This window comes from Solanum pennellii, chromosome 6, assembly GCF_001406875.1.
Source record: "Solanum pennellii chromosome 6, SPENNV200".
Taxonomy (NCBI): domain Eukaryota; kingdom Viridiplantae; phylum Streptophyta; class Magnoliopsida; order Solanales; family Solanaceae; genus Solanum; species Solanum pennellii.
In genome coordinates, this window is record NC_028642.1 from 56,265,266 (window position 1) to 56,278,407 (window position 13,142).

The 13,142-nt window shown below is 33.9% G+C and overlaps 2 protein-coding genes across 3 annotated transcripts; both read left to right on the forward strand.

Annotated features, from left to right (window-relative positions):
* The first annotated feature begins 2,003 nt into the window (after window positions 1-2,003).
* LOC107023572 (beta-glucosidase BoGH3B-like) lies at window positions 2,004-7,196 on the forward strand. 2 transcript variants are annotated; one of them, XM_015224298.2, is made up of 10 exons: window positions 2,004-2,036; window positions 2,178-2,424; window positions 2,998-3,202; window positions 3,815-3,905; window positions 4,007-4,152; window positions 4,353-4,596; window positions 4,685-4,789; window positions 4,954-5,136; window positions 5,301-5,505; window positions 6,400-7,196. In XM_015224298.2, exons 2-10 carry the CDS (start codon window positions 2,214-2,216, stop codon window positions 6,882-6,884), a joined length of 1,875 nt encoding a protein of 624 aa, XP_015079784.1. In that variant the 5' UTR covers window positions 2,004-2,036; window positions 2,178-2,213; the 3' UTR covers window positions 6,885-7,196. The 2 variants fall into 2 exon arrangements, with proteins under 2 accessions (XP_015079784.1, XP_015079786.1); XM_015224300.2 differs by having other exon boundaries at window positions 2,020-2,094; window positions 6,400-6,975.
* Window positions 7,197-8,429: 1,233 nt separating this feature from the next.
* On the forward strand, window positions 8,430-11,474 carry LOC107021466 (beta-glucosidase BoGH3B-like). The gene is made up of 10 exons (XM_015222137.2): window positions 8,430-8,509; window positions 8,624-8,870; window positions 9,041-9,245; window positions 9,336-9,426; window positions 9,509-9,654; window positions 9,731-9,974; window positions 10,063-10,167; window positions 10,240-10,422; window positions 10,523-10,727; window positions 10,831-11,474. The coding sequence occupies exons 2-10, from the start codon at window positions 8,651-8,653 to the stop codon at window positions 11,316-11,318; spliced, it is 1,887 nt and encodes a 628-aa protein (XP_015077623.1). The 5' UTR covers window positions 8,430-8,509; window positions 8,624-8,650; the 3' UTR covers window positions 11,319-11,474.
* Window positions 11,475-13,142: the final 1,668 nt, after the last annotated feature.

Here is a 13,142-nt window from a genome sequence, read left to right on the forward strand (position 1 = left end):
TAAGCAATACATAAAAAATATTTAATTTTTTCACAAGCACACAACAATAATTTTGCCTTATATAACATGTTGCCATTTGGTAGATTTTTAGAATATTCAATATTGAAAGCTAAATACAACAAGATAAAAGCAAAAATAGTAATATGGATTAGTGATAATCACCAAGATACATGGATTAGTGATAATCACCAAGATACAAATAAGTCAACAAAATAGGCAATCACATAAGATAAGCTGCTATAATTACATAAAAGCTATTTCAATTTTCACACTACCTCTACCTTAAATGAAATAAACAGTTATTATTATATTTTTCTACCCAAAATATTCTTTTCAACATATATATGCATATACATAAAAAAATGAAAGGTCTTAAAAAATTTAAAACTCCAATCATTTGCTTTAGTGATCTTATAATTGGGATGCATACCTTTTATTGATAGAAAATATTAAATTATAAAAAAAGTTATTCAAATACATATTTTATTTTATCGTAATTTCTAAAATTTTCTATCATTTAAAAAATTTCAAAAATTCCTTTTCAGATACATTACTTCCCTAGCTGACAGTATTTCTTTTCGATATATTTCTCCCTCATGTATCTGAGTATACTATATCCTTTTTAACATATATCTCTTATTAAATATATTTCTCACTTGTGTATTCAAATATATGTTAATGTATTCAAAATTTCAATAATATATGAAAAATTTACCAGTTTCAAAAAAATTATAATCTGAAAAAAGAAAAGTAATAATGTGAATTTATGTAAATTATATTGTGACTAGCAATTAGCAACAAAACAAAAATCTCATTCAGTCCTCACCGACCCCACTGGGAAAACCAAAAAAATTGTGGGGCGGTGGGCTCCATTTGGGAGAAACTGCAGATATATCCACAAAAGTAAGTTTTGATTCTTATTATTATATTCTCCGATTATTTTTATTTGTTATATTCTGATTTTTGAAAATTGATTTCATGAATTTATAATGTTAAAGTTAGGTTATATTATTAATTTAATATTTTAAATATTAATATGATAAAAAAAATTATAAAATATTAGTAAAATTTTTTATAATTCAACTTAAAAAGGAAAATTATACCAATTAAAAATTGACAAAAAATTAATCCATAAGCATTGTTATGAAATAGTTAAATATTCTTTAATTGATAGTTTCAAATTGGAATTTTTATGTATATGGAATTGCATCACGTAGAACTCCATTTGAAAAAAAATATATTCTTTTAGTATTTTTTTTAAAATAAAAATTAAATTTAATATTTCTAATTAAAAGAAAAGCCGATAATATTTCCTATATCAAATGAATAGTTTCTTTCTTGCACGTATTCTCAAATTGTCGGTCATTCCATTCTTGCAACAATTTTAAGAAAATATAATAAGAATTATTCTTTATAAATATTTATTTTATTAAGATATTTATAATACTAAAAAAGTTACTATTAAATTAAATTTCTAAAATATCAAATAACTCGGAGTAATAATAATTAATAAAAGTCACAATATAACTTAAAGATTGAAAGAGTATTAGAAATGTATTTAATTATAAGAGCTTGAACTTGTAATCTTTCTTTTATCTAGTATTCTATTTGGACAATGATTAAAATTTTGAAATTTATTGAATTTTTCTCTAATCATAATTATTATATATTTTTAACGTTTTAACTTATCACTTTTTTATAATGTAATGTTTTTATACAATTTTTAAATATAAAATTGTTCAAAAGCATGTCTGTAAACTGAATTGGAATATAGAGGGATTATTATTCAAAAACTATGTTCGTACGGCTAACCTCGTCATTCTTTCTAAAACATTAATCGTAGTATTAAAATTTTTGTAATTTTTTTTAATAACTCAATTGATCGATTATAAAATGCGTAAATTATCACTTTATGATGAATATTGATTCTTTACGTCTTTTAGAAAAAATAAAATAAAAAATATTTGTGTTCTTTAATTTTTATCTTTTTAACTTGGTGTTGTACATTTGTATTGATTTGAGCTAGCAGTAGCACAGTGAGTTCCTATCCATGGAGTCCTTCTATTAGCTCTGATTTTTCATGTGTTTTTTTAAGTTATTTCTTCTTCAACTAATGATTTCTACTGTTATTTGTTCAACCTACTAATTTCAGCTCTTCATTTTTATTTTTTTTACAGATACTCATAGTAGGAAGCTGAACAAGAAGATTAACAATGGGGAAATTTGCAATAACAATGATGGGTTTTCTGCTTTTGTGTTTCTGTACTGAAGCAGTTTACATGAAGTACAAGGACCCAAAACAGCCATTGAATGTTAGAATCAGGGATTTGATGAACAGAATGAGCCTTGAAGAGAAAATAGGTCAGATGACCCAGATTGAGAGACATGTAGCTTCACCTCAGATCATGAGGAAATACTTCATTGGTAAGCTTTACCAAACAAAAATCTTGAGGTTTTACAGAAACCCTTATCTAGAAATTATTTTATGGAAGTTATACATTTGAAGCAATGTATAAATGTATGTGTGATAAAATTTGCCTGTAGAAAATATAGAGAAAATTGCCAGGATGTGACTCACTTTGCAGCTTACCGAGTACATAGATCAGGGTAGACGGGTAGTAGAGAATTGTCTTGCTTATCCTTCCGTATTGGTAGTCCTAGTAATTCTATCTACTATCTCTTGTACTTTGATTATCGTAATATTTTGTTGTAGTTACCGTATCTTGTACGAATGCTTTGTTATGCAATCTATTGAACAGCATGGTTAGTGTCTTGGTGAGGATTCATATAGCTGACCCAGGTTGCTTAGGATTGAGATGTAGTTGTTGTAATGTTTGAATATACAAAAGTTTGTATCAGTTGCTGCACAAGAGTGTTAGGTGTTGTTGTACTCTGCATTCAAGGACTTGAACTTTTAGATTTGCCTTTGTCTTGGTGGTTGAGTGAAAGGCTACCTTCTATGGTTTTAGTGAAGTGTGAATAATTTGATTGTGGCAGGGAGTGTACTGAGTGGTGGAGGAAGTGTGCCATTTCCAAAGGCTACTGCTGCTGACTGGGTGAAGATGGTAAATGAGATTCAAAAGGGTTCACTTTCAACGCGCCTTGGTATTCCCATGATTTATGGAATTGATGCAGTGCACGGGCACAACAATGTCTACAAAGCAACTATTTTTCCGCACAATGTTGGCCTTGGAGTCACAAGGTAAGGGAAATTGCGGTTGCATATATTCATTTCAGTAGCATTCTTCACAGATTTTGAAATGTTAAAACAAATGTGAAATTTGAAGAAACATAAATAGGTTAGTGCTTGTGACATATAGTCTATACTTCAATATTTGAACACAATAGGGGCTGAAAGTTTGTTCTTTTCTCATTATTGTTCTGTGCTGTGGATTTTAAACCACATTGCATAAACATGGGGGAAGGGGCTGAGAGATGGCTGAAATGGTGATTTAGAAAAATTCTGAGTCTCTCATCAGGAGTAGTTCGAGAGGATCAATTACATCCTCTGCTGGAATTTTGTCTTTGAACTGATCAATTTTGCTTTACATAAATGGGGGTGATGCTAAGACTTCTTGCCCTATCTATCTTTGCTGATCGGTATGAGGATGGAACCATGGTTTCACGAGTCTGTCTGGAAATTTATTTAGCCGGAAGTGTTACTTTCAGGAAATTTGGGAAGATCATACTCAGATAAGGGACATTTTGTTGATATAGAAGAGATTTAACACTTCAAATGGTTATTTTACAACTTTTTCTTTAAGTTCTTTTATTGCATTTACTGATGCTTGGAATAATCTCAACTTTGCAATAGAGACCCACAGCTTGTAAAGCGGATTGGAGCTGCGACTGCCCTTGAAGTCAGAGCCACAGGAATCCCTTACACTTTTGCACCGTGCATCGCAGTGAGTAGTATCACATTATATACAGTTTACTTATTGTCTATATTTGATAGACTTCATCATAGGTCTTGGTGTTTACTGTTGCTTGATACTTGTTGTCACAGGTCTGCAGAGATCCAAGATGGGGTCGGTGCTATGAAAGCTATAGTGAAGATCATAGAATTGTTCAGGCAATGACTGAGATCATTCCTGGTTTACAAGGAGATGCTCCGGCTAACTCCCGTAAGGGTGTTCCTTTTGTAGGAGGAAAGTATGTATCTCTAGTCTTTCACATCTTTATCCTTTCTAACTTCGTTGTAAGTTCATTTGACTGCAAAGTATTGTGATTTAACTTTCATCTAGCTGTAACATTTATTATTACATTACACATCCTCGTCCATATTTAGCCTTTACGTCTATCTAGTATATGCTCTCCAATGACATGATTGTGCATTTCTAAATGTGCTCAAGGACAAAAGTAGCAGCCTGTGCTAAGCACTTTGTGGGCGATGGTGGCACTACCAAGGGCATTGATGAAAATAACACTGTTATTGATATGAATGGGCTACTTAACATCCACATGCCTGCATATTTTGATTCAATTTTAAAGGGAGTTTCCACAATAATGGTCTCTTACTCAAGCTGGAATGGAAAGAGGATGCATGCAAACCGTGATCTAATCACTGGCTTTCTCAAGGGAAAGCTGAAGTTCAGGGTAATAGAGCAACTCTCTTTTAAGTTCTATTGGTCGAATATAGTGAGGAGATTGCTGATTATCACATTCTCTGTTACCTTTATTTCAGGGTTTTGTCATATCAGATTGGGAGGCAATTGACAAGATTACTGAACCGCCTCGTGCAAATTACTCTTACTCTGTTCAGGCTGGAGTTCTTGCTGGACTCGACATGGTCAGTCTAAAGGATTAGTTCCAAAGTTGTCTGTTATATAAAATACATTACTAATTTCCCATCTTAATTATCACCTTATCACCTGACACAATTTGATCGTCATTAATCAACTCAAGCTGTAATCACTTTTCACTTCCTAATGTATTTAGTTTATATTATTGCAGATTATGGGTCAGGAGAATTTGGTTGAATTTCTTGATGATCTGGCTTTCCAAGTAAGGAACAATATCATTCCCATGAGCAGGATAGATGATGCAGTTATGAGAATACTAAGGGTTAAGTTTGTCATGGGTCTCTTTGAGAACCCATTGGCTGATCTCAGCTTAGCAAACCAACTAGGAAGCCAGGTAATTTCCCCCTTCACAAAAATGGTCATGCCAAACTCCCCCCTAGGGAATGCAAGACAATTTTTGTCAAATCATAATTTTCTGTTCTGGTGTAATGTAAATTCTCTTCACCTGATTTTTCCTTGACTTGATTCCTTTCTTTTCAACTTAAATTCTTTCTGTAGGAACACAGAGAGTTAGCAAGAGAAGCGGTGAGGAAATCACTTGTACTATTGAAGAATGGTAAAGTTACTAACCAGCCACTACTTCCCCTTCCGAAAAAAGTGAAGAAGATACTTGTCGCTGGCATTCATGCTGACAATTTGGGTTACCAGTGTGGAGGCTGGACTATAAGTTGGCAGGGAATTGGAGGCAATGATCTTACCACAGGTATCTTTCTGTTATCTTTCAATTAGAAGTCTTCACAGTTCTTTGAGCCAGTGCAAATCAAAATCTCGTCACTGCATAAACCTTAGAAGTTATTTTGAACTATTGAGATCCCACTTTACAACTTAATATGTTTGTGATAGATTTCTGTCTTTATTTCATCTGTCACTTAAGTACAAATAAACCTCAACTTTTATTGTGTGCATTTTGAATAATGCACAGTAAATGCAACTGATTTTTTCAACACCTTAGAATTTTGTAAGACACATACATGTGGCTTCAACCAAAGTGAAAAAGAACAACTTGGACTCTAATTTAGTAGGGCTATTTGTATCTTAGCACCATTTTTTAAGTGGCATTAGTTTAAAGATATATTTTAAGTATTGGTTAAAAATGGGTGAGAGAGATATTTTCTCAAAGGGTGATATCAAGGGTATAATAACATACTCATTTTCTATTTTGTTGATGAAAAGGTACAGACTCTTTTTAGTAAGTTACCAAAAGAAGTACATATACATCAGAGAAAGGAACATCCTTTTATATACTGGAAGAGTACAAGAGGTCTAACAGTGAAGCTTTTTCTTTAGCAAAGTATAATGTAGCTCGGGATGGAGTAAACTGGGAAAGGTGAATCAAATAGGCTTTGACAGCGTCATCAGAAGGACTTAGATAATTGGATATTGCTTGGCTACTTCTATAAACTTTAGACCATATCTTTCTGGTTCCAGAACAGTTGCACTGTTTAACGAATAATCTACAAGCTGGACGAAAAGATTGATGCGACATTTGATTTTTTATTTTAGAGATCGTGCTTGATGATCGTCAAATTTTTAAATGAGAATTGTCATTACTTGTAGCATCAGACTGAATTAGCTCTCATATATATGACAAATACAGGAACTACAATTTTAAATGCTGTGAAAAAGACAGTCCATCCATCTACACAAGTAGTCTACCAGGAGAATCCAGACGTAAACTTTGTTAAGTCCAACCACTTTTCCTATGCCATTGTTGTTGTGGGTGAGACACCCTATGCGGAGATGTTTGGCGATAGTGCAAAGCTTACCATTGCTGAACCTGGTCCAAGCATCATCTCCAATGTCTGTGGGGTTGTGAAATGTGTGGTAGTTGTCGTCTCTGGGCGTCCAGTTGTGATTGAACCGTATCTTGCAAACATAGACGCCCTTGTGGCTGCTTGGCTTCCGGGAAGTGAAGGCCAAGGTGTTGCTGATGTCCTGTTTGGTGACTATGGATTCACAGGCAAACTCGCGCGCACTTGGTTTAAGTCAGTTGATCAGCTTCCCATGAATGTTGGTGATCCACATTATGATCCTTTGTTTCCTTTTGGATTTGGTCTCACTACTAAGCCTGTGAAGAGCTAAAATCTCTTCATCTGGAGTTCTACTTGCTGCTCAATCTTTATATATTTTTTTGTTTGATGGATATTTAATAACATAATATAAGAGTTTACAAGAAAGAAGCAGCATTAGTTCAATACTGTACTCTAGTCTACCTAATTACTATTATCATCCAAAATTTAAGGTTCGAAAGTAGTTCCTAAAATGTCTTAAGGACCTAGAAAAAGCATGATGCAATTATAAAGAGCTTTATTTATGCCTTGTATCGAACAATTCTTGATGCAATTTTATCCTATACTCAATACTGGGTCACAAGGGCCAGTAGGAGACCCAATACCACTGGGCTATCTGTTGTTTTTCTGTGAGAAGGTTCAAAGGTTATATATGACCGTACATATAGAAAATTTACCTTATGTATACCGTGTAATTTCATCTGCAAGCTCTATTGGTCTTTTAAAAGCTCAAAAGGGGCTATTTGTAATTTTCCTGTCACGTGATTGCTTTTTTTCTGAAAAAAAGAAATGATTTTGAGTAGTCATGAGGGTTTTGTGTGTGCTATTTTTTTTGTGTTTTTCACCAGATTGGCCAAGCAGCAGGCACAAAAAGAATGGGGAAATTTTCAATGCCCATGAGGTTTTTGTGTTGTTCTGCCTATGGCCAGTGATTGCAGAGGCAGAGTACTTTTAAGTACAAGGACCCAAACACAGTCAAATTGAACTAAAAACAAAAAGTTTTGACAATTCACTTAAAAAGTTTCGAAAACATCTTTCTTAATGTAATTTAAAATTTTCACAATGAAGCATGTCAAATGCCTACTAAGTCCCTAATCACACCTTACCTTATTACCCCACTGATTTCGTTTGGATGGATGTTACCTATTATGTAATATCGAATTGTACTGTATTGTTACGTAACGTTACATATTCATAATTTGAATGATCAACCTATAATAAATATAGGGTATGAGATGGAGCTATTATGAAAAGGTTGGGTAAAAGACGAAATATAATTATTAGATTATATATAAACACAAACTGAAAAGAAAATATTAAGGTAACCATGCGATACATCAAATTGGTCCTTACATAAAATTGATCTTTTCATCATACAACGTCGCGCGAGGTAGAAGCTGGCCTCCCGTGCGCCCCGAGCTCTCGGCTGGCCTAAATGTGAGTTCACGTCAATGGATGTCGCAACAAGTAGTAGTTTAAACTCATCTCTATTTTGTCGTCGCAGCTACATCCCATCGTGCGTCCGAAATTCCAAACCCTCTTTGCACTAAGGCGCTCCGACCGCGACCCCAAGTCGGGTGATCAATAGAATTTAAGTAACAATCAAAACAAACATTACATTTAAATTAACAATACAATACAAGTATACAACACATCACGTATCAACCATCCAAACAAGATGCAAAGGCGGAGCTAGAAGCCCGAATACAGATACACCGAATCCATTAGCTTTTGTTGAAATAACGCATTCGTTAAGAAATTTATTAAATATGTATAAATATTAAATTCAAAACCCAGCCTCTACCAAGTACCCTATCACTCAATGTGCATGGTGTGTACAGTGTAAAATTGTGTATATATACTCACCTACTAATACTCAATAAAATTGCATGTTTCAAAGTAGAAGAAGCTCAACCAGTAAGTTGTTTATACCTCTTCTTTTTTCATACTTGTTAAAAAACTTGTTTCTTGTTTATACACTTTTTTTTTGGCACTGATCTTCAATGTGTGCTATTTTGTGAGGTTTACCAGTTTGTCCAAGCAGAAGACACAAAAATAATGGTAAGATTTTCAATACCCATGAAGGTTTTTGTGTTGTTCTGTCTATGGGTAGTGAGTGCAGAAGCAGAGTACCTAAAATACAAGGACCCAAAACAGTCAATGTCTACAAGAATTAAGGACTTGATGAAAAGGATGACTCTTGAGGAAAAGATTGGTCAGATGAGTCAGATTGAGAGGAGATTTGCCTCAACTGATGTTATGAAGCAATATTTCATTGGTATGTTTTTAAAAATTCATTCTTTATGAGTTTATAGTGCTGCCGGAAACAACCCCATGAAAAGTAGGAGTAAGGTTTGCGTACAGAGTAACCTCCTCATAATCCGCTTGTGGTATTACATTGTGTATAGCTGCTGTAGTGTATATTAGAAATTAAATTCTTCTGGGCAGGGAGTGTGTTGAGTGTTCCAGGGGATACTCCTGGACTTAATGCTGCTGCTGAGGATTGGATCAATATGGTAAACGACATTCAAAAAGCTGCTCTTTCGACTCGCCTTGGTATTCCAATGATTTATGGGATTGATGCAATTCACGGACACAACAATGTTTATAATGCTACAATCTTTCCTCATAATATTGGGCTTGGTGTCACCAGGCAAGAATATAAATTATAACAACTATGCTTCTGATTTTTGTTCATCATTTCAAATGATCCTGTTAAAATTTGTCACTTTAATGTATGTAGGGACCCTGATCTTGTGAAACGGATTGGTGCTGCAACTGCACTCGAAGTTAGAGCAACAGGAATCCCATATGCTTTTGCTCCCTGCATTGCAGTAAGTTGATATGATATTAATGAACTTCTTGGTTAAGTTGCATTTAAATTTCTTTGTTATCTGCATAACTGTGCTATGGTAGGTATGCAGAGATCCTAGATGGGGCCGTTGTTATGAAAGCTACAGCGAAGATATCAATGTTGTGCGAACCATGACAGAGATAATTCCTGGTTTACAAGGAGATGTGCCAGCTAATTCTAGCAAGGGTGTTCCCTTTGTTGCCGGAAAGTATGAATCTTTATCGATTTTTCCTGATGATGTTTGTCGTGGAACATTCGTTTGATTGCACTTTCAACTGTTTAAGGTCAAAGGTAGCAGCCTGTGCCAAGCATTATGTTGCAGATGGAGGCACGGGGAGGGGAATCGATGAAAATAACACTGTAATTAACAGGACTAGTTTATATGGCATTCACATGCCTGCATATTATGATTCAATCATAAAGGGTGTTTCAACTGTGATGATTTCTTACTCAAGCTTGAACGGGGAAAAGATGCATACTAACCGAGATCTTGTCACTCACTTCCTAAAGGACAATCTCAAATTCAGGGTAAGAATGATTAGCTACACTCATTCAAAATCAGTAAGTTAAGGTCAAGTAGTGATATATCCATCTTTTGGCCTTGAATCTTTTTCAGGGTTTCATCATTTCTGATTCGGAAGGCCTTGACCGGATTACAAGCCCACCTGATGCTAATTACACTTACTCAGTTCAGGCTGGAATTTTAGCAGGAATTGACATGGTTTGTTTTGTTTGATCTCGAGTCATTTTTAGCAAAATGATACTCTATATGATTGTTTCGTCTATGCTGCAGGTTATGATTCCAAATAACTACGCAGAATTTATTGGGAATCTGACTCTACTAGTGAAAGATAATATCATTCCCATGAGCAGAATTGATGATGCTGTAGAGCGGGTACTGAGAGTTAAGTTTATCCTCGGTCTATTTGAGGACTCACTGGCTGACCTTAGCTTGGTAAACCAACTCGGTAGCCAGGTAACGTTTGATATTCAAAACTGTTTCAATGCTTGTGATCTAAGTAAGTCTTTTACGTGTGAAAAATTGTGATCTATCATGCTTCACCGCCACTCTGCAGGAGCATCGAGAGTTGGCAAGGGAAGCAGTAAGGAAATCGCTTGTCCTTTTGAAAAATGGCAAGATCACTAGTCAGCCATTACTTCCCCTTCCAAAGAAAGCACCAAAGATACTTGTAGCTGGAACTCATGCTGACAATTTGGGTTACCAATGCGGAGGCTGGACCAATCAATGGCAAGGCGTCTCAGGCAATAGTTTCATAGTTGGTAAGGAATCTGTTATTTCGCATTAGGAGTAACAACCTACATAGATAGCTACTAATTCCAGTTCTCGTGGGCGATCAATGATAATATGACAATTGTTTTACAGGAACCACTATTTTAAATGCTATCAAGAAAACTGTAGATCCGTCTACACAAGTAGTGTACCAGCAGAATCCTGATGCAAACTTTGTGATGTCAAACAAATTCGACTACGCCATTGTTGTAGTAGGTGAAGTCCCATATGCAGAGATGCTTGGTGACAGCTCAAATCTTACAATACCAGAACCTGGTCCTAGTACTATTAACAATGTCTGTGGGGCTGTGAAATGTGTTGTAGTCATCATCTCTGGTCGTCCAGTCGTGCTAGAGCCTTATGTTGATAAAATAGATGGACTTGTCGCTGCTTGGCTTCCGGGGACTGAAGGCCAAGGTGTTGCAGATGTTTTATTTGGTGACTATGGTTTCACTGGTAAACTTGCTAGGACTTGGTTCAAGTCAGTGGACCAGCTTCCTATGAATGTCGGCGATCCACACTATGATCCCCTCTTTCCCTTTGGATTTGGACTCACAACTCAGCCACTGAAAATGAATTAGAACTTAGAAGATAGACTAGGTATGTTATTGTTATTGTTGTCGTTGTTGGGTTATTATTATATAATAATCCCACTCTGTGTGACTAGACTGGGTATGTTTTTGTTGTAGTAATGTATTACTACTAATTGCTATTGATTATAATTATAATGGGTTGTTACTGCTAACGTTCACCTTGCTGCATTTTGAGTAATGCAACTGATTTTTTCAAGACCTTAGTTTTGTATGACACATACATACATGTGGCTTCAACCAAGGTGATAAAAGAGCAAATTGAAGTCAAATTCACATGGTTATTTGAATCTTAGTACCAGATTTTTTAGTAAGTTACCAACAACAAAGCGAAATCTCACAAATGATCGTGTAGAATATACGTAGACCTTACCAGAGAAATGAACATCCTTCTATATACTAAAAGAGTACAAGAGATCTAATAGCTAAGTATAATGTAAGCTCAGGATGGAGTAAACTGGGAAGGTGAATTGTACAAATAGGTTTTGATAGCTTCAGTTTTGGAAGGACTAGATATTTGGTCAAATTATGTTTGATATTAAATAAATTAAAATTGTTTTTGATAATTTTTATTGTAATTGCATCTTATAATAATATAGATACCAATTCAATAATTCTTTTAGTTTCATCTCGCCAATTATAATAAGCATCCTTCAACTTTAATTTTAAGATTGTGAGTTCGAGTTATCAAGGAGTAACCAAATGGTAAGCTCTTAGGGATGGTAAGAAGAAGAGTTTGCTTCACTATCAATAAAACCAAAATTGGAGCATTAAAGATATTGATATTATTAGCATTTCTACCACTTAATTGATTATTTGGTTTTATTAGCATTTCAAGTTGCAATTTGTGTAATCTAACACTTCAATAACAAATATTCTGATTTGGTAATTAATATCCATTGAGATTTTTAGTAATTAAATTGATGATTATCTAAAATTTTACTTTATTGGTGAGAATTTGATTCTTTACATTATAATCTTCTTACTTATATTTTTTCCCTTTTCCTACATCGACAAAAATAAATAAATACTCATTCTAGATAAGATTAAAAATGATCAAGAACAAAATGATATCCTATCTAAAAACATTCTTTTGATCAAATATTAACGTTACAGTCTGACTTAGTTAGAAACCCACAAATAAAATAAAATCCATCAATTTCAAAACAACCTTAACGTTTAAGTCATTTGATTATATTTATTAATCTATATTCTTTATTATCTCAAATTTGATCCATCCAAATATTATCTAATTCATTCTTTTGCTTTCTCCTTACCTTATACTCAATACTCACAAGGACAGCATAAAATAAGTTTTTCTCAAAGAATAAATAACAAAAAAAAATGACATAAATTCAACTTGTTTGTCAATTTTCTAATTCTTAGGATCTCTATTGCTCTTTTCAAAACTTTAAAGGACTTATTTGCAATATTTCTGTCACATGATTGATTATTCTAAAAATAGCCACCTACCACGTTCCAATAAAAGGATCCCAATAAAATTTCGTGACAGAAAATGTTAACTTCGAAAAACGTTAGCCGAAAAGTCACACAAACAAATTTCTATTCCAATTGCTTTTTTAGATAAACTTTTTTAAATGGAAAAAGAATTTAATAATTAGAATCATTTATGTTCCCGTCAAATATAATAGATTTTCTAATTATTAATAGATAGAGTTAACTATATCTTGTTATAACTAAAATAAGCTAAACTTTATCTTTATTTTTAAATGATAAAAATTTAACTATCGTGCAACTAAAAATTTTCTTTAAGTACATGAATAAATTGAAAACTTTTCGTATGGTGGAGAGACG

What these genes read in the sequence shown, in the direction of transcription:
- LOC107021466 (XM_015222137.2), top strand. Translation starts at nt 8,651, where the DNA reads ATGGTAAGATTTTCAATACCCATGAAGGTTTTTGTGTTGTTCTGTCTA. An exon ending in TTTTAGCAGGAATTGACATG is followed by an intron (nt 10,168 to 10,239) that starts GTTTGTTTTGTT and finishes TCTATGCTGCAG; the next exon opens with GTTATGATTCCAAATAACTA. An exon ending in AGGCAATAGTTTCATAGTTG is followed by an intron (nt 10,728 to 10,830) that starts GTAAGGAATCTG and finishes ATTGTTTTACAG; the next exon opens with GAACCACTATTTTAAATGCT.
- LOC107023572 (XM_015224298.2), top strand. Translation starts at nt 2,214, where the DNA reads ATGGGGAAATTTGCAATAACAATGATGGGTTTTCTGCTTTTGTGTTTC. An exon ending in GTTGGCCTTGGAGTCACAAG is followed by an intron (nt 3,203 to 3,814) that starts GTAAGGGAAATT and finishes ACTTTGCAATAG; the next exon opens with AGACCCACAGCTTGTAAAGC. An exon ending in GTTCCTTTTGTAGGAGGAAA is followed by an intron (nt 4,153 to 4,352) that starts GTATGTATCTCT and finishes AATGTGCTCAAG; the next exon opens with GACAAAAGTAGCAGCCTGTG.